Here is a 25,325-nt window from a genome sequence, read left to right as displayed (position 1 = left end):
TGTTAGGAAATCATTCTGTTCATCCTGGTTGTCATCAGAAAACGGCTGCAAAAAAAATGGTTGTTTTAAATGTACACACATTTTTTTCCTTTATCTACTCAACACGCATATTCAATTAAATATAAATCTACAGAAGTCCGCTATGCTTCTGGCCTAATTTGGTACCTGCAGTTTGATCCTAGGATCCAGCACAGCAGCTAGTATCATGTCCTTCTGGTGAATCACTGGCTGGAAGTGTGTGTAGAGGCCTGTGCGCAGGGCCTTGCAGAAGTGGGTGTAGTTGGTGACACAATTCTCCAAGGTTTTATCAAGTCCAATGAGGGACGGTATGATGAGAGACATAGTCACACCATTTCCCTGCAGGACCTACGATAGATAAGACACAAACATGTCTTCTATTAAAGACCCCGTTCACATTTCTTCTTAGCCTGATTATGGGATTACTGAACAAAAGGTTACACATGTAGATTTGGAAATTCCATTATAGAGAAACTTGCTCTGTTACCTGTAAAGCCTCCTCAAAGGGCTCAAGAAGACCTAGAATGTCAATCACTTGTTCCCTCTTAACCATGACCAGTGGTGGGGCGCTGGCTGTGTCACTAGCCTCTATGCGTGCCTGGGCCAGGAGAGTCATGATGGAGCTCCAGACAGACTCCTGGACCATTCGCCGTAATGATAGCATCATGGAGTTCCAACGACAGTTGCTAGAGGAAGGGCACAAAGACACATTGTACTCCTTCATCAAAACCTAATTTAAAAGAAAAAAGAGAAAAAGGGCAAAATTAATCTTGTTAACAGAGCTCAGGTCTGCATCTTTTCTGTAAAACATTTGCCACATTACACTAAATAATGTAAGCAAGAGGAAACATCTCTTAAATTCTGTTTTTCTCCCTCGCAATGAAAATGAATATATTGAAACCCAGCTTTAAATACCTTGGAAATAACATTTAAATCCTTTAGTCTCATACCTCGCTCCAGTAGGGGCTGCTCTTGAAGAAAGCCACCACATTGTGGACCTGTGAGAGCAGGTTCTCTACTACTCTTGAATTTCTTAAGGCATCCCTAATCACTATCTGCAGTGTCCTGGCAGCACATGTAGTCCTTGTCCCCATCTGCAGCTCGGAAAAAGGGGACTCTGCTTCAGACATTTGGTCTGACAGAAAGGCCAGCACTTCATCTCCATCCGGTTCTCCTCTATTGGACGTGCACATAATCTTGTAGTCGCAGAACAAGTTGTTTGTAGCTAGGGCTTCTTTAGCCTGGTTGGCAAGGACGTAGCCGATGCTGCGAGGAAAGATCCCGTAGCTGAGCAGCACACCTTCGAGCTCCCTGGACACACAAGTGCTGAGGTTTTTGTGGCTGACATGACGGAAGGCCACAATAGGACGGCGGAGCTGCCAGGAATCACTGATAAAGTGAAGCTGGACAACAACAATGGGATCCTCTACTGGCAGGGTTTGAGCCCCTGCCCAGAGATCAACGGTGACATGAATGGCACTTTCACCATCTTTCATTGTGGCAAGGCAGGATTTAAGATCACGGATGAGCTGAGGCTTGATGGCTCGTTCCACCTCGTCATAAAGCTGCAGGGCCACTGCGCGCTGGGATAGCTTGTTGTACTCAGGGCTGATCGTACTCATGAAAGACCTGAAGCCAGCCCCTTCAACAAAGCTGTGCGGAATAAAGCGAATCATACATTTAATGATATACAGTAAATATTAATTCAATATATAAAAGCCTTTACAAAGTTTTCAACATAACCACAGAGTGACAAGAAAATTGCATTGACTTAAGGATTACCAAACCTCCTTCAGTGAATCACAAACCAACACTATCTCAACTATCAGCAGAAGAACTCACCAGAGGGGCAACATGTCCTCAGCTATCATCCTTAGTGCTGCATCAGCAAACTTTTTCTGATCCACCTGCACGGCTGGTGGTGCGGTGCCAGAGCTGGGACTGGATTTTGAGCAGGGGAGAAAAGAATTACTGAGGGAGGAAGACTCTCTCTTTGATGTAGACCTCTGCGGAGGTGGAGCAGCAGTCTTCTGCTTGGCTTTATGGTGCTCCTTATCCTGCATTGACTTCTCAGGCCTGAGCTGCAGCAGAGCAAAACGCACAATAGGTAAACCAAACTTGTCGGATGAGAACAGCTTGTGTGAAATCCTGAAAGATTTAGGTATCCTAAATCTTTTCTTCAGAAATACAGCTATAGCAAGCTCACCACTTCAGGAGTTACTGGTTCGGCATCTAAAACAACGTCACATTTGAAATCCACCTGTAACACATCATGTAATATTAATTCACAATTAACAATATCAAAGTTTACTGTAACTTAAAACTGCAGGAAAAATGGTAGTTTAGTGACATTAAAAACAAGCAGCTTTGAATTTTTTGAGCTGGCTATGTCCCAGTATAAAATCTATCTAACAATACTGGCATATCTCATCAATTATAACTGAAAATGAAGCCTTAAAAAGTATGAACTACATCCAATAAGCACTGTACCTCTCCATCCACAAATTGCTGAATATCAATGGAAATGCTTTGAGCAGCATCTCTAAAGAAGCCCAGCTCTGCTTTACGTTTGATGGTCGAATTCCAATGATTCTTCACAGAATTGTCAGACCTGCCAGAAAAAAATAAATAAATAAATTGCATTTTGACTGCTAACCATATTTTAAGAATTCAGTCATTGCTAGCTAACTGGCCCACCTTCCTGGGAGCAGCCTGGAAATCTCAGTCCACCGGTTTCCCAGAATGGAGTGGGCTTTATAGATGATGAGATCCTCTTCATCAGTCCAGCAGCTCTTACTGATCATTGGGTCGAGGTGATTGTGCCAGCGATCACGGCACTGCTTCCCCAATCGACCCTTTAGATGCTTTGAAATTAGAGTCCAGTGCTTGGTGCCATACTTGGCCACAAGCTCTACTATCTATCCAGAGAAAAATACAAAAGTAAAAACAGAATTTAAATAACAAAAAAAGGAAAATATCCAAACTAAAACCATGTTTTTCATTTTCCCACCTTTTCATCTTCCTCTTTGGACCAGAAGGCTTTAATTAAGTCAGGATCCAGATATTTTCGCCAGCGGTGCATACACTGGTATTCTGTTCGCCCCTGTACAAGGAACAAGACATGTCACGCTGTATTAAGTCAGAATTCACTGCTGTTATTCATCTTATTCTTGAACGATGTCTGCATGTACCAAAACTTACTGGTAAAAAACTAGCAATAGTTTTCCAATCTTTTTTTCCAATGTTGCAGACCAGAATTTTGAGATTTTCATCCTAAATGTCAGAGAAAATAAGTCCAAACACAGTACATGGGTTACCATCAAAACATTACAACGACATTTACAGATACTGAGTTAGCCAGGTAGTTAATTAATATGAGCCAAAAAACAACCAACAATATGACATTAGTAACAGTAACTGAATAAATTATGTGAAAATCAAGATGCTGTAGGAAGAGAAAAGGTTGTCCTGAGACTTCTTTCAACTTACCTCTTCCTGAGTCCATTTGACTTGACACCTGGTACCGTCCTTATTTTCTACTAAATCTGAGTCAGTGTCAAAGCATAGATTATCATCTCCCTCATCGTCCATGCTGCAAACACAAAGATAACCAATAACTCAAACATAAATATTTTACTTTATTTAAATTTCCCAGTGCAAGTGCAAAGACACACAAGAGAGCTCAGATGTCTCAGCGATGAACACCGACTATGACATGGTTGACATTAAACCCAAACAAATAACTCCAGAGCCATCATTTACAATACACTCAGTACTGTCTGCAGCATATGCAGCAGAGTACAATTCACAGTTGAGCAGACTGTGATCTTAAGGACAAGTTAACAAACAATGACTTCATTGCTATTTTCAATAGATCTCTGAAATACTCCATGTAAATATGTATGTAAATAGAGAATATGAATTCATATATAGATATCTGAATTTATGTTAATCCCTAAAGATCCAGTATCAACTGAGATCTACATTTTTGCAAGTCAATACCTTAATGTCAAAATTAATTAAAGAAAAGAAATAAGTAACACAATATAGTCGTCTGTAATGCTCTTAACCTAAGCAGTCACCATTGGGATATCTAATAATAACTACAGTGTAAATGGGTTGGAATGAATTTCATTCATTTATTGAGTACATTTCAAATATAACACACATTGAGTAATTATTTATTGACTGGTAAAGTTGATTTTTGAGTCTTAATTCTACCCTCTCTCTAAGGAAATTATCTGGATTACAGCTGCTCCAAGACAGTAACAGTAACAGACTACACTATTTAAATAATACAATATGTTACAGAGTTTACAAATTGAAGAAATAGCACTAATATGTAAAATTGCTCAATTATACAATATCAAAATATCAGCACATTATCACAGATCTAACTGCTGTATTTCACCTGCTCTCCAGCAACCAGTTAAACAAGCATTCATGCTATTCAGCTAAGAGCTAACAACTTCCCACAGCTAAGTAGCTAACATTAGCTTCTGCCAACCCAACAATTAAATCACCATGAAAACAAATTGTTACCTTATATATCTACAACAGTACATTGTGCGACTCTCGAAACAAAGTTATTGCAAGTGATCGAACAAAAATATAACGCAAAGCTGCAGAACTTACATTTAAACTTGGTTGCAACTTCAAGCTAACTCTCTGATAGCAGATCCAGTGAGCACACTTGAGAAAACGTTAGCTGTTAATTTAGCAAGTAGAGCGCCTCTAGCGGCGCTTGTGCGGGATAAAAACAAGCCTGCCCAATGCAACGCTTTCATCAGGAGTGGAAGTCGTAACAGGCACATTTAGCCGACACGAAAGCAGAGATAACGCGGACATGTTTAAATAAATCTAACATTGTGTAAGTGCTTCTGGAAAACAGTCGCGTTCAGCCCTTCCAGCTCACAACTTGACGGCATTGGAGGAAATCACAGTTTCACTCACTGCCATAAACACAAACAAGCTCTGCAACTGCCTGATAAATATAACGACAAATAAAATATTCTTTTGTGAAACATTTCCAGCTAACGCAAAGTATCATATACCTATATATTACTTGTTTGTTTATTTTTTTAAAGACACCAAGAATATACACACACATGCACATTTCTCACACTTACCTGCGCGATATAACTCCTCTGTCCCTTCAGTCCCCCGGTCCCGATGAAGACCCGAAATTAGCAACCACAATAAATCATTGTTTCCATGTAATATATGCTTAATGCGGTTTGTATTGGTTATCTACAGACAGTAACAGGGAGCTGCTGGCGTTTTATCAGTTGAAATTTAGCCGGGACGAAATACTAAAGGTCTGTTCAAGAGCACCACTGCTGCAGAGCTGCTACACACAGTTCCCGGAAACGACCCATGTGAGCTGCTGCTAACGGCTGCTCAAAAGACAGGCTGGTTACACTGAATGCATGACTTCGCCTTTAACATTTGTAAAAAGACTTTAAGAAAATAAAAAGCCCACGTCAAAACATTAATGTACCACTGAATATATTCCAACGTAATAATAACTTCCTCATAAAACCTTTAGTGGGGCACTTGGTAGGCTAATTGTTATGCAGCTGTTTCAATAACGTGCCTGTAATGTCTTTAAAATGGCAAATACTACTTGTGCTTGCTAAAAATGGACATTTTAAGATAAGAAAGCCTCCTTTTAAAGTTATAATAACGTTTTGATGATTACCATTGCCGTTTATGTAAATGTATATAACGCACATTGTTATCAAAAGATAGCGTCAAAATAATAAGAGATTAACTTCATCCATTATTAAATTAATTTCATTTTAAGATCCATGTAAATACCCTGTCTATGGCAAGAGTTTAAGTCCCCTATTTATGGGGATAATTGTTTTGTTTATGTCATGGCGTTGTATTATATCTTAAAATCTCTTATTCATTTTCAATTCAATTCAGTTTTATTTTGTAAGGTAAAGACTCTACAATATATATATTTTTTAAAACCCTCAACAATCACATGACCCTCTATGAGCAACCACCTGGTGACAGAGGGAAGGAAGAACTCCCTTTCAAACAAGCAGCACCAGAATCAGCCTGTCCTATGAATACATATCATGCAACCATGTTTTACTGTATGACCGGTTCTTATTTGTTTATACACCAGTTTCCACAGGAAGCATACAAGTGCTCCACAAATTCATGTTAAGCCTTTTCCTTATTTTTATCAAGTATGTGCTTTTACAAAGGTAGATGCTCAAAATAAACATGACCAAATTCTAAACCTTTGGCTTTGGCTGTCCTCAATATGTTTACCCCAGACAGCCAGGCAGATCTGGGAGAAGCACAGAAGCCCTATCCACCAACAGTTCAAATATTCTGCTTACTAGAGGTAGCCTATCCGAAGAAAGTTGGCTTAAAGGGAGAGGGAAGAGAGCTAAAATGATTTATTTCATACACCAGATGAACCCAGGACCTACACCAAAGCCCAGGATCAGATTAATAAAGATTATTTTGAATTGTGAACCAGGTAAACCGCTCTATAAGACTGGAACGAAGTAAAGATGGAGGCTGAAATTAGTGTTTTTATTTTTTAATTTAAAAAAAGGCGTGATCATAAATATCCTTATTTACGGAATGTTTTTTTTTCCAACCCTTAATTTCATTTTTAAATGACAATCACAGAAAACATATTTATAAACCACACCGCATGGATATGCAAACACAAAAAGCTAGGTTTATACCGTTTGTTCCCATCATTACTGAAAAATAAAGAGTTTTTGTTTTTATTTTTTCCCACTAACAAACAAACAAAAGCCAGAGAAAAAAAAAGGGAAAAAAAGAAAAGAAAAAAAAAAGAAAAGAAAAACCCAAATGGGAAACGGAGGCTAAAATCAACATATCAGAGGACAGGTGGTTAAATATATGCAGGACACAGATGGAAACTACTAGCTCGGGTTATTGGAGGGAATTCACGTGGAAAAATTTCATCAGATTTTTTATAACACCCAAAATAAAATACTAACAAAAAGGTCAACTGACAGATGGACAATGTTGGAGAAATTGTGGGGAAAACATGGCAGATCATTTCCATATATTTTGGAAATGCCCAATAATCCTGTCATACTGGAGTGAATTGGTCGAATCAATTTACTTGGTGACTGGTCTCAAACTAAATTTGGATTTTTGTACTGTGTACTTGGGCGATATCCCATCAACAGCCTCCTTAAAGGACAAATACTTGATAAACATCCTGTTGGGAGCTGGCAAAAAAGCGCTTACCAGGAGGTGGCTGGAGAAAGAGCCCCCAACAAAGAAAGATTGGATAGGAATAATGGAGGAAATATATAGAATGGAAAAACTTACTTCTTTTTTTTAACCTTAAAATGGACCAATTTCATAAAAACTGGAGGAAATGGGAGAGATTTGTTGAAGGTGGTAGTGTGGGATGAGATATTCACGCAACTACTGTAAGAAGGAAGGTCTGCTAAGGACATGTTTTTTTTTTGTTTTTTTTTGTTTTTTGTGTTTGTTTTTAAAGGTAGTTTACCCTTCCAAATATGATCAGGGATGTACTGTAAAGTGCTGAACGGACAGTAGTAAAAACCTAACGACATGGTACCTGTAAAGAGGTGGAGGGGAGCTCCCCCAGGCCGAGAAGATCTGCGTGGTTCACTGTGCCATTATGTTACTGCTAGAGCGTAGTATTTACGGAATGTTTATGTTGTTTTAAACTCCCTAATATTTATTTATTGGTTATCAATTTACCTAAAGCAAGTTTGATGTCTACACCCTTATGAGGATGCCGGTGGATGATAAGGTGTCGTCCAACATCCACCCTTTGCAGCAGTGTTGCTCAGGAACCACTGGCTCCTCATCGTTGGTGCAGTTTCACACTTTGTGTTTCCTATAATTTATAAAGTTTATATGTTTGCAGTGTTGAATAAAAAAAAACTGTTTCAGTGTTTATGTTGGATCCTGTATTTTCAGCTTAAGGTCACACTAAAATCCAAAGAAGACTCTGGGACACGACAGGTTCTGTTGTCCACATAATGATACTGAGAACCATACAAGTTGCAAACATGTTTCTGTGTGTACACTGCACCCCTTTGACTTCTGCTTGAGTGAGCAGTGTTCACGTGCAGTGTTGGTGATTTTTGACCACTAAGTGGGGCACTTCTACCAAGGTGATGGCGAGCTGTTAATAACTCTCAACTTTCCTCAGTGAGGTGAACATGTTTCACTGTTGGATTAATAATTTATCTGTTAATCTCACCTGAAAAATTGGAAAATAATGAGTCTCTGGTGGTTAATGTGACCACAGCTTGCAGCGCTTCACTTAGATAAGTTTGTGGTGATATAATAAAAAGCATAAAGTGATGAAATCTGAGAAGATACGATCGGTGATGAAAAAGAGACAAAGCCTCCATCATATACAGATGACTCACCCAAGGCTGTCAGTTAAAGCTTGTTGTATATGAAATCTTTTGGAGAATAAATGACTATCCAGAATCAATGAAAGACTTCCTTTGCTCTTTTAATTATTCACTGTTATATCAGTTTGATAAACGCAGTTATTGTTTTATTATGTTACATTGCTTTGTTGATACCAATTGTTTATTGTGCAGCTTCTAACTGTGTTTTTAGTTTTTCTTGGAAAGCTCTTTGTTAACTTGCTATAAAAGTGTAATATCTGGATTATCTGGATAACAGTATGTCGTATATTACATATCTATTACATAACCAGTTTTCCAACATGTCATCGCTTACACTGAAATTACAATACTATGGCATTTCCCTCTTTACAGTCATGGACATTCCCACTTTGAATACATGTGGAAGCTGAGTGCCGTTGTGGCTCAGTAGCAATAACCAGAAATAGGAAAGCACAGCAGAGTCTTTACTTTACCTATGAAGCCCAGGGATGGAACTGGAGACAATCCTATTCTATATTTAATTTTGTTTCCTGATTTTTTCGTCTTTTCCCAATGAAAACATTTTGACATGTCCACTTAGGTAGAAGCTATAGGCCTGTAAAAGCCATCTTCTTCTCCTGCTTTGCAAAGTGAGAAATGTCTCCAATCTATCTGCATCTCCTCAATTCAACAACTGCAAGTTTGTTTGTTTGTTTGTTTGTTTTTCCACTGTCATAACTGCTTTCTCACAACTGAAAAAGAAAGCAGGCAAAAACAATCAACCAATGAGAATCATTGGATCGATGACGAGTTGAGCAGAGTTATGTTTATGTAATAAAATAAAATGTGGTGCCAAAAGGACTTTGAAGCAATTGTGTGGTGGCGCATGTCATTTCAAACGTGTTGCACAATAACTTCCAGTCTGTATGACTTTCACCTGTGCTTTGTCTTTATTCATGTCTAAGTAGAAGTAATATTATATTTACCTATCCCAAATGTAAGAGATGTGGGCTTTTAAATTTAATTGCATGGAAAGATAATCAAAAATTATTATATTCTGACTTCAAAAATAGCAAAATTCCAAATCATATCCAAGCTTTTTATTAAAAAAATAATGTCTTCTGTATAAAACTTCAGTACTACCTGCTGAGTGTGTTTTCTGCTTCTGGATTTAGAGGTTGCCTTTAGGATCTCTTTATGGATGAATACGCTTTGTTGAAACATAGTCGCACCAAAACATAAATTCAGCACAAGAAGCTATCACTGTCTTACAGTAAGGAAACTGTTGCTTTAAAGGGGGGTGACCATGACTGCTGATTGATTGCATCACAGACTCTGGTCCACTGAATCCCTCATTTGTTATACAGGTCTGTTCTACTTTTGACCTTTTTTTAAAGTCTTCAATCCCACGTTAACCTCTGATTCAATCTTTAGTAGATAAACCCTGTCGCAGGTCACCACCAGGAAGAGCTTGACATTTTTACATGCTGGTCGACGACTGAAGTGAATGATCAAAAACATAGTTCGGTCACGTTAAACGACGCAAGCAAAAGAACACGTAAATATTTTGGCAAATATTTGAGTTATTAACACGCATAGGTGGATTTTTGCTAATGTTGGTTTCGGTCATGCATGGCGCCGCTGCTGGCAGCGTGACCCAGCAGTTCCTGTGTTTACAAGATCTGATGGTGAGCGGCAGCTTGGCACACAGCTTTACAACTTTAAAGGTCTGACCAGAATTTGACCCCTACGAGCAATAGACCATTTGGAGATTTAGAGGAAAAAATGACAGCTGTCACTCCAGAAATCATGCGGGTACATGAGTGTATTTGGTTTCACAGTAAAGCATGTGATACACCATTTGTTAAGATGAAATATTGAACAAGATTAACAAGTTTTTAAGGAGGTAAATATCAGCGTGCTATGTTCAGAAACCAGAATACATACACAAACAAGACTTCAGGCGTATATGAATAGAATTATAAAAACAGAATGCAAGGACATGTTATTGACTGTACATTTTTAACTGTATCACCTACAACTGCCATCACCAACTTCACAGCCAAGTCAGAGAGGCACTTCACAGTTTACACTGATATAATCACAGTAGTACTGTAATAATCCTGCTGCAAAGCTGCTGCTGTATATTTACAGTACTCGACACCGTATTTCCACGAAGACATGGCAACTTTTTTAACCTGTTATATAAACCAGTGAAGCTAAACTTATATCTACAGACAAAAGAACAAATGAATACTTTGATCATGACTACTGTATAATCCTCATAATAAACGACTATATCGTGCACACAGAGCCATAGCTGACTGACTGACTGAAGTTAGTCAAAGGTACTGCATCAGTGCATCATTAGCAAATCGGTGTGGACATTTAGTACATTTGCAGCTATGATCACCGCTGCAATAACTAGTAGCCAGTGTTTCGCACCCAGCTATGCCACCTTCACTGTTTTATCACTGCGAATAGCACGGCTCGTATTACTTTTCAACATTTTTTTCTCCTTCTTTGGTCAAAGATTTTTTTAATCCTTTTTTTGGTCTTTAAGGAGAAACATGCTGCATAGAATCATCAGTAGCACCGTGTGACAAAAAGATGAAAACAAATGAAGAAAACATGCCAAGTGTGCACTGATAACTGATGTTAAAAAGCAAAACACTGCACTAGAATTGTTACTATCTAACCTGTTAAGAGTAAGAAAGTTTTTTTTTTTTTAAATATATGAATTTCTTCTTGTAGTATTTTTTCTTTCTTTTTTTTATTATTCTCAGTGCTGGACTCCATGATTATTATCCGTTGCTAAATTTAAAAAAACATGTTCATCAGGATCTACTTTCTATAAAAACAGGATCAGTGAGCAACAATGCTAAGTCTTGATATAGACACACAAAGATGGTGTTTTGTGCAGGTACAATATGCTAAAGCCTTTAAAAAAATACAAAGAAAAATAAGTTTTGTCTTTATCCGGCCTCATGTGTTCTTCATTTCTCTACAAATAACTGAAATAAAGGCACTTCTTGTTACATTTTAAGGACACTCCAACTGCATAACTTGTTTGTGTATATCCTAAACACGGGACCCCCCCAAACAAGACGTTTTACATATTTCGAACTTGAACTTATTTCGAACAGTGTCTTCATTGCAGACTTGCCCTTTCTGCTACATGCTCGTTTCACTGCAACGGTCAAACATGACCGATGTCATGTGGGATTCCTGCTGTGTTACATGAGGAACACTTATCTTTGTGAGAAAACTTTTAAAAATAATGAACAAGATTTCTGCGCTAAAAAATCATTTAAACAGTTAGCTGCGATTCATCTGTCCGGATGTCACAGAAAGCTGTCCTCGGTGCCGACAAAGGAGAACCCATTAAAGGCATTGCTGGAGCTGGTGCTGGGATTGAACTCTGGGGTCTGACTCACTGAGTTAGGAACCATTTCTCTGGTGAACTCAGGATCAATATGTTGAGTGTCAGCTGGGCCCCTCTGAAAGATGAAACAATTTTAAGCGTAAATAAGGATGACTGCTATTATATGCATTATATACAACGAATGACAAGGTGTCCTAAATATAAAACTAATATACAGCGATGCACAGGCCCATTTGTCTAACTTAAGTCTAACTAGTGAACACTGATCTAGAGAAACTTCTGAAAGCTGGTGTTAAAACCAAGTTTAAATAGTAATCGATTAAATGATGCATGTGAGTAAATTCAGATCAGCTTACTCGTTGACATCAATATACTGAAAAAGCCTAGAAGCACAATAAATGATCCTTATTTTCATTAAAGATATAAAGTATAATACATTTCTATTTCATATGTAAAGTGATTGAGAAGCAAAGCCACACCAGTTTTTGCAACAAGTAAAAGAGTTTCAACTACATAATGACTAAGAGTGAAAAAGGTCAGAGGGATTTCCTTGCATTAATCTTTAGCTAGATAATAACATAAGATGGGATAAAGAGATTCAGGGACAGATCTGAGAGGGTTTTACTGGCTGATCGCTCTGAAACATTTGTGGTGAGTGGAAAGAAAACAGAACACCAGCTAAGGTGGAGATAAGTGGTTAATAAAGTCACGTATGACAAGGCAGGCACACAGAAAAGACACGAGCAGGCGGAGCAGCAACTCACCACATTAGGGTTGTAAGGAGGGGTGATTCTCTTGTGGTAAAGGTCGTCCCAGTTGATCGGAGTGAAAAAAGTGTGGTTCTTTATTTCTAACTATAAATAAAAGAAAGAAAAAACTTCACATGCTTAACTTTTTCATGCCTTTCATAAAAACAAAATCACACATATAGTGAATCATGTAGAACAATGCCAATAGCTGCTACATGCAAGGTAAATGTTATCAGAGGGCTTGGGTGTGGAGCTCTCTTTAAAAGCAATCCAAAACTCTTAAATAAAGACTACACCCAGCTTTTATTTGCGCCAACATTTATTGCAGTTATCCCTATTCTAAGACTAGGCTTATATCCTGTCTGGGAAAGCATCTGTTTTAATATGGAGCAAAGACCGAAAGACTTACAAAGTCTGCGATGGCTCCCAGGCGTCTGTGCTGGTCTTTCTGGAGAAGACCCATCAGCAGAGAGCAGGCGGCCTCAGACTTTCCCGGAGGCAGCATCAGCGGCTTGTGAAGGATCCCATCGTACATTTCACCAATATCACGGCTGTAGAAAGGAGGCTGAACAGAAGGGATGCAATAAATATCATTCATATGTAACATATCAAGTTTCTTTTTAAGGGAAACGAGAGAAAAAATGTTAGCAGTTTCTACCAGGAAGTCATCATGGCTGCGTGCCCAGTAAATGACAAAGGGAAAAGAATTCCTCATAAAATGTAACTCAAAATTCAATCAGTCTGTGTCTTTAAGATGTTTAGCAAAACACACCTTGTCCAAAACCTTTCTTTGACCATTTACGACAAGGTCTACTAAAAACTGAGGTCAAATTTGGATCCACATATAGGAGGATGGTTTTAACTTTTAACTACTTTTTTCTGTGAGTACCACCAAAATAATGTGTCTTACTTTTGCGGAAGACTACTTCTTGGTAAAAAATTAACAACAGTACAGTACTGCCAAAACTCATAATCCATAAACCCTAAACAAATACGCATACCAGGCTGAAGAGCATCTCATACAGCACGGCTCCCAGGCACCACCAGTCCACTGTCCTGTCATACGGTTCCTTACGAAGAATCTCTGGCGCCAAATACTTTAGACACATGATAGAGAGAGAAAAATGAAACGATCCAAACTTTGGGTTATCAGGGAACATTTGCTTCCTACAAACTATTGTTCACCCATAGTCTGCATGCTTGTGTTTATATAATGCAATCTTTTTTATCTGGTCCACCTGTTCAACTGTTTGCTAATGCAAAGATCTTATCGGCCCACCAGTAACTCTTTGCCTTTAGGCATGTAGATATGGTCCACATGATCTGCTCACATTCAAACAGAGCACCAGAATGGGGAAGAAAGGTGATTTAAATGGCTTGACATGGTTGTTGGTGCCAGACAGGCTGATCTTTCAGAAACTGCTGATCTGCTGGGATTTTCATGCAAAACATCCAATGAGCTGCAGCTCTCTGGGTGAAAATGCTGTGTTGATGCTGGAGGTCAGAGGAAGGCTACGGTGAGTCCAATAAGTGCTTGTTACGAGCAAATTACGCAAAAGAGCATCTCTGAAGACACAACACATTCAAGCTGATGGGTTACAGTAGCAGAAGACCACACCCACCAGGTCCTGCTCCTGTTAGTAAAACTGAGCCTACACAGAAAAAACTTTTTTTTTGCGACAAATTGATTTGGATTGTAAACAACATGAAAACATGACTCCATCCTGCCTTGTATCAGTGGTTCAGGCTGTTGGTGGTATAATGGTGTGGGGGATATTTTACTGGCACACCTTGCACACCTTAGTAGCAACTGAGCATCGTTTAAATAGCACAGCCTGCCTGAGGATTGCTGCCCACCACGTCCATCCCTTTATGACCACGTGTGTAGTCATCTTCTGATGGCTGCTTCCAACAAAATAGTGAGGCATGTGTCAGAGTTCAAATAATCTCAAACTGGTTTCTTGAACATGACAATGAGTTCACTCTATTCAAATGGCCTCCACAGACACCAGATCTCAGACCAGTAGAGCGCTTTTGGGATGTGGTGGAACAAGAAGATTCATGGATCATGGACGTGCAGCCGACAGATCAGCAGCAGCTATGTGATCAAGTCATGTCAATAAAGACCAAAGTCAGGGTGCAGGTTTAGCTCAGTGTGTTGAGCAGGCGACCACATCACAGCCATGCGGCTGAGAGCGACTGGCCGTTGTCCGACCCGCGGCCCTTTGCCGCATGCCCCCCCCCCCTCTTTCTGTGCCTCTGCTTTCCTGTCTTTTCTTCACTGTGTCTATCAAATAAAGCTGAAAAAGGCCAAAAAATTAAATATAAAAAAAGACCAAGCAATGTAAGTAATGTTTCCAGCACCATGTTGAATGCATGCCATGGAGATTTAAGCCAGTTCTGAGGGCAGAAAAAGGTGTCTAGCCCAACAACAGCAATGTGTAATTAATAAAGTGGCCAGTGAATTTGAATTTAAAATATGCTTCGTAAACGTTTACTGAAAAAGTTTTTTACTCACTTCTGGAGTGCCACAGAAAGTCGAGGTGGTTGCCTCCGGCTCCACACCCTCCTTGCACAGCCCAAAATCTGTCAGCACCACATGGCCCTGTGCACACAAAACAGTGAGTGACAAACACAAATAAAGCCTTTTTCCCCTTTAAAGTGTTAAAGCAAATGGGCTGATCCTGACTCACCTGACAGTCTAAAAGTATATTTTCTGGCTTCAGATCTCTACAATGAACAAGAACAAATCAGACCGTCAGTGCAAAAACATATTTTTACTTTGTATTTTCAATTTTTGATAAATGATAGGTTTCAATAAACGTTCGAGCGTCTCTTTAACCTGTAAACAATGTTGAGAGAGTGAAGGTAGCCGATGGCGCTTGCTACCTCAGCCGTGTAGAATCTCGCTCTGGGTTCTGAGAAACACCGCTCTCTCTGCAAGTGGAAGAACAACTACACAAAGAGAAAGACGGGCGGAAAGAAGAAAATAAAATTATATTAAAATTTTTCAATGTATTGAGAGATGAGACACTTCCAATGTCTCAGGAAAAAGCTCGGTATAAAAAAGGTTTTGACTTGCTTTGCTTTTTGAGTGCTGCAACAGCAAACAAGAGGAAAACAACAACATGACATCAACTATGTCTCATACCAGTTTCAGTTTAGGCTTCATCATTACAAATGTGGACAAATTTGCACAATAGGTGAAATAAAAACCATCTGATCAGTAGACGGAAATATGTTAAGATTTTAGATAAGACATTTTCTAATCTGTGGGCTTTTGTTTCAGTGACGGGAAGGTTCACTCTTGTACCTGTAGGCTGACTATGATAACACTATAAAACTAGCAAGAATTGAAAGCTTGTGGAAATCATCTGTTGTACTGCACTTTGTCTAATCTTTACTGTTTTAGCAAGAAAAAAGCGAATTTGTAGCAGTTACACAAAAGAGAACAAAAATAAGCTAGAGGTAGATTGTTTGTGATGACAGCAGTACTTCGTACACTGATGATGCTTGTTACAGTAAACAAATAAATCTAATTGCTTCCTGTCACCCAGGAAGTTACTAATATATCCTGTACAAGTGGAAACAGTTTGTGTCATAAGTGTACTGAACAGATTTTGGAATCTGACCGCTATACGGGCTGCAAGGCATCGGTCTTGTTGACAGTGACCTTATTTATTACAGAGAGCATCTAATGTCATTGCTTTTTAACTTAGCACCTTTAATTGAAACAGTCCAACAAACCATGAAGCTACAGTCTACAATCTTTAATGTTAAATTCAGCTAATTTAAGAGACAACTCAAGACATTTTTATTTTAAAAAAAGATCCAGGTACTTTTTAAAAAAGAAATCTCTGAAAACTCTGATATTCACCACGCTCCAAGCCACTTTCTGACAAAGTCTAATGAACTATGTAAGTGGAAACGATTTATTTATGTATGTTAGCGCATGTACCTCTCCGCCATTTACATAGTCCAGGACAAAGTAGAGCTTCTCTACAGTCTGAAACGAGTAGTGAAGCCGAACCAGAAACGGGTGTTTGAGGCTCTTCAGCAGCACGTTTCTCTCTGCCATGATGTTCTTTTGCTAAAGAGGGAAAAGGAGAAAAATAAGTTCTGGAGCTTTTCTGCTCCATGTTTTTTGACAAAAAGGCCTTAAATCATTTTATTTCACTATAAAATTTGAAATGCACGTATGAACATAAATAAATATTGTTTGTAATTCACAGAATATATTTGCAGTGATGATGCATAAATAATACAAAGAAAAAGGAAAATAAAGGAAACGTGTTTAACACACATCCTGTGTAATTTCTTTTTAAAAATGGCTGTAATTCATAAACAGTTAATGTAAAGGTTTTGAAAACCCGAGAGTTTGCACTTTAATCACATTTTGATAGTCCAAATTAAAATCCAATGTGATGATGTAGATACTAAAAAAAAGCATGAATAATGTGATTGTTTTTTGCCCTGGAGTTACTGCGCTCACATGCTTCTGGACCAAAAGAAGCACACCAATGACTTCTTTTCATGCTGCTAACTGAAATCAGTTGAAATATGTGTACTTTTTTTTTTTTAATTACTCATTAAACATTATTTGAACCCCTTTTTAAAGTAATTAAAACAGTGATGTGCAAGTTATCTTTCACACTATGAAAAGCTTATTTCATTACATTATTTTTATTTCATTTAATGTCACTTTATGACAAAAAGGGATGACTGAGGAAGAAGGTTGCCAGCGAGCATGGTCAGTAATAACAATCAGTTTGTCTAATCAGCAATTATGCTGTCTAACAAACACCTGGCCTGGCTTTTTTTTCTGGAGGCAATAAAATCTGTTCTTTGTACAGAGCTGTAGATTAGATAAGCCTGAGACCCTGTTGCTAGGTAAAAACTCTAACAACTATCAAAGATCCTCACTATCACAGAGGGAACCCTTGGACAGTTATTTTCCATCGTCACCACCTTATCCTGACACAATTCCAAAATGCATTTCAACTAAACGCGGATTACTGGACCTTTAAAACACATTAACACAGTGACAGCAGAGCCCACCTCTTTTTTCTTCAGGATGATTTTCTTCTGCAGGACTTTGACAGCGTAGAATTTGCTGTCGGCTTTATGCTTGGCAAGCAGGACCTGTATGGAGGTTCACTTGTTAGTGCCTTGTTTAGCAAACAGTCTGCACCACCACCATCTCAGCATTCTGCTTTCAGGATATTACATGAAAGTAGCGCACGCAGCACAGATATGTCGTCTGTGGAACCAGATAATACCGAGAAATCTGATAAGTTTGTTGACACAAAGAGCAAAAAGGCCTGAGGTGGACATGAAGCCTCAAAAACGCCTATTTTTTAAGATCTTTAGGAGTTGAATGTCCATATTTATTATGTTCCACTGGACGACGCTCAGGAGACCGAAAGAGGCCTCAGTGGATTGTACAGTTAATGATTCATGAAGAAAGGAGCACATTTCGATTAGACAGTAGTCAGCAGGTAGACTCTCACTGACCCCCGCTGCAATGTCAGCAACCGCACGCTATGTAGTCTCTCTCCTTCTTTCTAACGCCCTCTCACTTGTCTCACAAGGTCAGCACAGTAAAACCCTTATTCATTTGCATTAATACCATTAATACCTTCAACTGGATTTGTTATTTATTAATAAAAAAGGAAAAAATTTACTCGAGGAGCCGCTGCAGCCGCTGCACCTCCTTCAGTGAACTGAAGGAGGTAGAACAAGGAAATGACCGAGAGGAAAAAAAGCCAGGAGATGTATTAAACAGCAGAAAGATGGATCTATAAATAAGTAATTGTTTCAGTGTTACCTTTCCAAAGGTCCCTTTGCCAATGACAGCCAAGAAGTCAAAGTCAGTGGGCCTGGCACTGAAACAAGAAGGTAATGTATTAAAATTACATAATAACTTCTGAGATACTTTATTACTAACAGGATATAAATCGTGGATATAATGCTGGTAAGAGTTTCTCCTCATACAGCAACACCTCCTTAATAAAATACAGACTGTAGATAATTAAAGTTTCTGTTTGAGGTGCTTCGATCTGACATTAAGAAAGTTAATGGGGAGGCGGAGCTACATGCTGGTTAGTGAGTTACTGACTTTGGGTTTGCTGAAGGTCCCAGGTTAACATCATCTTGAGGAGAGGAAGGTGGTGTCCGCAGCTGGAAAAAAAAAAAAGATTGATTCAATTGATTTATAAATAGGCTTCAGCAGCAGGAAAAGGATACATGTCACAATGTATTCGATTATCGAATGAAAAATACAGAAACTAAGGAGTTCGCAGTAAAACCTCGACAAGGTAAGGTCATGTCTAGCAGCTTTGAAACACCAGAGCCATTCAAAAAACTTTAGAAGATCAAATTAAAACCAAAAAGATGAAACGAAGAGAAGAAAAGGCAGAAATGATCCCAGTAGTAATATTAAAAATAAAAACAGCAAACACAATGTTGGCACAGCTACCTGCTGGTTAAAAGCAATCATGAATAAAGGGGCTAGCTGGTTGTGGCATTAAGCACCATAGCAGCTGTGCATTTAGCTGCTATGGTGCTTAATGCTCATCCTGCTTAGTTTAAGATCTGTGCAGTGCACTAGCTGACCGGATCTACTGGGTTTGTATCCATTAAACATCTCAGATATGTATTTAGGGCCCCAAGCCTTTTAATGATTTATTAACAACCAGTAATACTTGTAATTCAGTTCTATATGTTACTGGAAGCCAGTTCAGGGAGTCGAAAATAGGTGTGGGCAATTTACAATTTTCAGGTGCTCAGGAGCAAAGCTGCTCAAACGTATTTTAAGGAAACTTGTGGGATGTATCTAGAGAGCAGTTATTACAAAAAAGTTTTGTAATCCATCCAAATTCTTCCGCTTATCCAACTCAGGTTGAGGGGCGGGGTACACCCTCGACAGGTTGCTAGTCTGTCGCAGGGCTAACACAGAGAGATAGACGACCGCTCACACTCATATTCACACCTACGGGTAGATTTTTTACCACTTAACCTAACCCCCACTCACTGCATGTCTTTGGACTGTGGGAGGAAGCTGGAGTAATTGAAGAGAACCCACACAGACACAAGGAGAACGTGCAACACTCCACACAGAGATGCTGGATTCAAACCCATAGTCCTTCTTGCAGTGAGGCAACAGTGCTAACCACTGTGCTGCCAGACATCGTTAAATTACTGCTAATTATTGAGTATAATACATATTTTCTCTGATATGAATTTTGTTCTTGAAAAAACTTATTGCACTTTTTGGTTGAGACAAACTCTTGAAGTGGCAGTGCTGGAGGGCTTGTTAGTTTGTCTACAGCAGCAAACAGAGTCTGAGGATTTCAGGTGTTTTCATTAATAATGTTAGTAAAGTAGGATTAACTCAAAGATGTAGATACAGACACTGATTAAAAATGTCATTGTCAGTCTGAAGACTGCTTCTGCTCAGTTTTCTTGTAGTTTCTCTTTTGATCTGCTACCATTATAACATTTTTCCACAGTGCTTTCTGTTTACCAGAAACAGTGTTAACCTTGACAGGTGCAATGTTGTCAAGAACCCTGAGAATGTTAGAGTTACTGCTTGAGCTGGTCATCCACAGACTCTGCTATTGCACTATCACATCATACCAATGGTTTGCATAAATAAAGTACTAGTGTTTTCATTGAAATTCCTCTTTCTAATAGTTTTGAATGTGGCTTGGTGGACTGGGGTGACCATCAAAGAAGACACAAAAATGGTCAGACAGAACTACATCCAAAGCATTATGATCAGACTTGTAACGGAGCTGATCTTAAGCCCAGACACTACAATTTTCAGGTCTTTTTGATGATTTTGTATATGAACACTGAAATACCAGAAAAATGTAAAAGGATCAAGATATGTTCAACATTATGCACCACCATTTAGTAAAGAAGAGAAAATATAATTCTCTGTGAGCCGTATGTTTGATCTGGTCAAGATTTCATGCCCTTCCTGATGCAACCCTCCCCAGTTACCCAGGCTTGGGACCAGCACTGGGAGTACTGTGGCTTGTGGGCTCCTGGACAGAATTAACAATGAGTAGATCAGAAGGAAAGCTCAGGTTCAGTGGTGTGAAAACAAAGTTAGAGAGGCAAGGCTGACTCTGGACATGTGCATAGGAGGGATAGTGGGTATATCAGATTAAGGATTAAGTGGAGCTGATGAGCAGGAGGAAAAGAGGAAGACCACAGAGGAGGCTCATGCGTGCATTGAGGAAGGATATGCAGAGGGTTGGTGAGACAGGGGAGAATGCTAGGGATGGGGTGAGACTGCGGTAAAGGGAGCAGCCGAAAGTTATAGTAAAGAGGAAGATTGACACTTGGGTCTTGCGCTCTTTTAAATAGCAGTCTATTCAAGTCTGATCTATTCAGGTTTAAATTATGTGGATTAGGATTTTGTGAAAATCTACTCTGGAAATTAAAAATCCAGAACCAGAGGAAAAGACATACGTGAGGTTTGCCTCATTTAAACAGGGAAACCCATCAAAGGTTAAGAGCAACACAACAAATACATAGATTTGTCTCGTCCTAAGTGATCACATCAAACGAATGGCACTGCTAGAGATCATGTGCTGAATCTCTAAAATATTGATTCAGTGTGACCTGATCAAATACGACGCGACATGAAAGCCAAAGACACTCCAGATGTCGATATCAGTTCACTCATTAGACATCTGCTAAACAAAGCAGGACTGGACTGCAGGCGCGTTTCCCTTTCACCCAACAGAGTAAAATAAAAGCATCATGATAAAATTACACTCACATTACAGTGTGCCATGGTTACTATACTCCACTCCCATCAGTGTTTGACAGACCTGCTAGGAGAGGAGAAATATTCACATTCAGTGGGCTCAGCAGCTTTTGTAGGGGTAAAACATATTCAATATTTATAGGTAAAAAAAAATCTACTCATCTGCTCTGACTCAGAGGAACGTGGTCATCTAACCTCCGTAACCTGCGCAGGTGTTAACTCACCTCATGTGACAACAGCCTGAGGATCAAGAGGAGCTGGTAGTTCTGGTTTGTACTGAAGAGGATGCTGGAACAACAGAAAGACTGTGATGGGCCTCGTGTTTGTGTAGTGTGTGTCTGTGTGTGTGCTTGCATTACTAATGTTATGAAGGGAACACATTTTTACAGCGTTAGGAGACGCAAAAATAAAATCTGTAAATTTTACTCTTAACATTAGGGTGAGGGTTATGTTTCGTAAACTAGAGGTTATGGCAAGTTTTCAGAAAGTTATTGAAAGTCGGTGCGATGTCCTCTAAAGTGATGGAAACATGACCCTGTGTGTGTGTGTGTGTGTGTGTGTGTGTGTGTGTGTGTGTGTGTGTGTGTGTGTGTGTGTGTGTGTGTGTGTGTGCGTGTAGCGTGTCGGTGAACATGTTTATATGCTAAATATTGTTGTGTCTTTTTTCATATCTGTCAAAACATGTGGGATGACCAAGATCTCTCTCACTCACACACACACACACACACACACAAGCACATCCATCTAAACACACACACATAAAACAAAAGTCCCATTGATCTGAGGTCATGCTTTTCCTAGGAACCCTAGGCCTGTTTATCTATTTATAGGCAAATGAGGTGCTGAATGTCACATTACATTTGTGCAGATGCATTTATTGTAGTTTGTATATAATAATATTTTAAGGCCAGTTAGTAACCGAATGCAGTTTCACACCCAAAAAATAACGATTTTATGCTACATTAAATAATCTACAACTAATGAAGAACTCTCATAGACACAGACTGTCACTTACATAATGCCTTTCTAGTCAGTTTGAGCACTAAAAAAAGCTTCTTACCACAAGTCTTTAAACTTGATCACACACATTCACACGGTGCTTTTACTAACATTAACGCACTCGAACATTTCCACATGCAGAGTGGACGAGCCGGAGTTCGACCCAAAAGTTTTCCAATTGGCCTGATCCACATCCAGCTCAAAATTTTAGCTGTTAAAAAGTGTCCAATTTGCCAAATTTTAACTTTAAGAGTGTGTTTCCACATTAAGATTGATATGAAGAAAGCACTCTATTGTTCATTTAAATGTAACCCAAAAAAAGTGAATAAATAGACTGCAGTTTGGCTATAACAGCGAACTTAATGCATTATTTAATAATGACACATTTGGTAAGGACGTGACAGGAGGTTAAAATGACGCACATTGACAGTTATGATAACCTCTTAATCTGCCACTAAAGCTACACTCAGCAAAACTACAACTCTGTTCAGAGATTAATCCTCAGAGCAAACCAGAAACTAACTCACAGAAAGACTCGTGTTCGCAAAACTAAAAGCTGGATAGAAAACTGAATCATACAAGTATAAAAAGCTATTACAGAGCCTTCTTAGAAAACTGTGACTTTCCTTTAAAGAAGGGAAAAGCTCAGCTACAAGTCAGTGATCTGAGTGAGAGTTGGGACTAAAGACAACATGTAGAGACTTCCTAACGGGGTTATCAGTACAGTATCATCAGTAACCCTGATCGATCACACAGATCACATATGGACGTGTCTAAATATCCTGCAGGCTGAGGTTGTTAGCAAGTTTTACAAGCAGACCTGTGCAATAATGATGAGCACCACAGTGACGCTCCACACTATCTGTGCACCTGTTATTATTACCCCGGATATAGAAAATGACCCGAGGAATAAATCACGCAGAATAGGTCAGAAATGATCAGCTCACCTGTGTGAAGGATGAGGTGATCCGTGCTCTGCGCGCTTCACACTGACAGGACTCCAAACAGAGCGCAGTCACAGTGGCAGCTTGAGGCTGATCTCAGGTCAGCGCATCTGCTTTTCACACGTCATGAGGGGACGTGGGCAGGACTCCACAGAGTGAATCATTGATGAAATGTTAGCGAGCTTAAAATAACAAGGCGGTGCAAGGGCGCAAACTTTCAGCGACCCTGCGTGCGTGTGCGTGTGCGCAAATAGCAAAATTTCCGGAAATTGCTGTGTGGTTTCAAAATAAGGTATGTAAGATATAAAATAATGTAAGACTGATATGTTTTTTAACCTTCCAAAGTTATTTGTCAAGAAAAAAGGTGAAACAGCGGCCACATTGTTATAGATACTTCATGTGTGTGGTTACATGAGTACATGAACCCTAACTTTAGCGTCATGTAAAGCATGCGTACTAGGGGTGCCAAAAAGGGATTTCCGATTTTTCTGTGTGGGTTTTTGTTTGTTTGTTTTCTCATGTGTAGTTTCTGCGCACGCACTGTTAAATAAACTGTGTTTTAAAACTCATTTGTTTTGTAAGCATCTATCACAGATTGTAGGCCAATAAAATCATTTCGTTTAATTAGGGGTAGATATTTTTAGCGCAACACAACTCTTGTACATGGCTTGCTGGGCTATAATCTGTCAAACATATCTCTCACGAATGATATCAAGTCATTTTGAGCCTGAAAGAACATCGATGTCACAAGGTACACGTTGCAATCCATTTTTTCTCAGGTGACTTTTATATATCCTTAGTGTATCAGCAGCATTAAAAAATGTATTTTTCAAGAGAGATGTGGCCAAGAGGGCAGCAGAAAGTGCAACAAATACAACATCACAGTTCCATAAAGATATCTTAAGTGGGCAAAAATTTCTGTAATGATTATTATGAAAGTGCCATGACGCAGAGTCATAAAGACACTTGCCAGATATGTCAGTTGTGTATTTTATGACACCTTCATAAATGCTGTTGACTACAGTCTGTTTACTGTATGAGTAAATATATTCCTTATTTTAAAAAAAACCCACTTTGAAACATGAGGAATCGCTTCTTGTCAGTCAGCCAACAGAAGCTCAAATTCAGTCCATGGGAATCAGTTATAAAAACTCATCAGTTAACTGCAAATCCAAGTTAAATATATTCAAAAAGTTAAATATATAGACAGTCAAGTCTCTTGGTTTCTAACAATGAAAATGCTATAGTTTTGTCCTTACAAGGACAGTCCTTTACAAGTCCTTGAAGGACTTGTAAAGCTTTGCTATTAACTTTTTTATTTATATGTAGCCATAGTAAAGTCAGTGAATGTGGTCAAACTGACGCATAATGTTAAAACTACACAGATTTTTCTTATGTTCATCATCTCTTTTGAACGTTTTGAGAATATACTAAAAAAAAAAAGCCAGTTCCAAACAGGTTGGGACAGGGCAGGGGTGACTCAATTTGAAATAGTGGAACAATTTCAGAATAATGGTCCTCAGCATAAAATTGCAAAGGCTTTGAATATCTCATCATCAACATCATCATCAAATATTGATTTTCTGGTTTGTCCCTTCCACACAGAGATTTTTCCATGTTTTGATGTTATTATATACTGTAGATGATGAGAAAAGATCTTTGGTTCCTCAGACACCCACAAATGCAGGTAATAGCTCTGTGATGCAAAGAAGAAGGCATGGAAACACTGGGCCAAAGATCTGAGGCAAAGAGGAAAACTGTTGTTAAAAGAAGCGGGGATGCTGCACACTGATAATCATGGCCCCATTTAAATTTACTGCACTCATATGTGACCTGTGACCCATTAAGATAATCTAGCTTCTGAAACAGCCCCATATAGTTCATAGACTGGTAACACTTTGGCCGTTACCTCATTTTTTGAGGTTGTCGAGTGGCTCTATGCCCGGTTAGTGGGGCATAGTCACACAGTCCCACAGTTTGAGAACAACTAAAAACAATGAAACTTCGACAGACTGCAGAATAAGTCAGTAGACTCTACTCCCAGCAAGGTTTGTCAGTTTA

At 39.0% G+C, this 25,325-nt stretch overlaps 2 protein-coding genes across 3 annotated transcripts; both read right to left on the bottom strand.

Moving 5' to 3' along the window:
• Positions 1-6: 6 nt before the first annotated feature.
• On the bottom strand, positions 7-5,402 carry mybl2a (v-myb avian myeloblastosis viral oncogene homolog-like 2a; the record flags this gene model as incomplete). Its single annotated transcript, XM_005733049.1, has 12 exons — positions 5,148-5,402; positions 3,508-3,610; positions 3,220-3,291; positions 3,029-3,121; positions 2,716-2,936; positions 2,509-2,629; positions 2,225-2,278; positions 1,861-2,099; positions 969-1,671; positions 506-748; positions 166-366; positions 7-45 (listed from the first exon to the last, which is right to left on the bottom strand). Coding segments are annotated over exons 2-12 (2,088 nt in total), but the record flags the coding sequence as incomplete, so codon positions are not given.
• Positions 5,403-10,212: 4,810 nt separating this feature from the next.
• On the bottom strand, positions 10,213-23,431 carry sgk2a (serum/glucocorticoid regulated kinase 2a). Of its 2 annotated transcripts, none has more exons than XM_005733047.1 (14): positions 23,268-23,431; positions 21,546-21,609; positions 21,334-21,388; positions 18,658-18,719; positions 18,367-18,424; positions 17,598-17,681; positions 16,498-16,629; positions 15,382-15,494; positions 15,233-15,269; positions 15,058-15,144; positions 13,541-13,636; positions 12,949-13,104; positions 12,555-12,644; positions 10,213-11,905 (listed from the first exon to the last, which is right to left on the bottom strand). In XM_005733047.1, exons 3-14 carry the CDS (start codon positions 21,346-21,348, stop codon positions 11,750-11,752), a joined length of 1,086 nt encoding a protein of 361 aa, XP_005733104.1. In that variant the 5' UTR covers positions 21,349-21,388; positions 21,546-21,609; positions 23,268-23,431; the 3' UTR covers positions 10,213-11,749. The 2 variants fall into 2 exon arrangements, with proteins under 2 accessions (XP_005733104.1, XP_005733105.1); XM_005733048.1 differs by having other exon boundaries at positions 21,334-21,385.
• Positions 23,432-25,325: the final 1,894 nt, after the last annotated feature.

Source organism: Pundamilia nyererei, unplaced genomic scaffold, assembly GCF_000239375.1.
Source record: "Pundamilia nyererei isolate P.nyererei 1_Seehausen unplaced genomic scaffold, PunNye1.0 scaffold00049, whole genome shotgun sequence".
NCBI classification, from domain to species: Eukaryota; Metazoa; Chordata; class Actinopteri; order Cichliformes; family Cichlidae; genus Pundamilia; species Pundamilia nyererei.
This window is presented reverse-complemented; position numbering and strand designations above follow the sequence as displayed.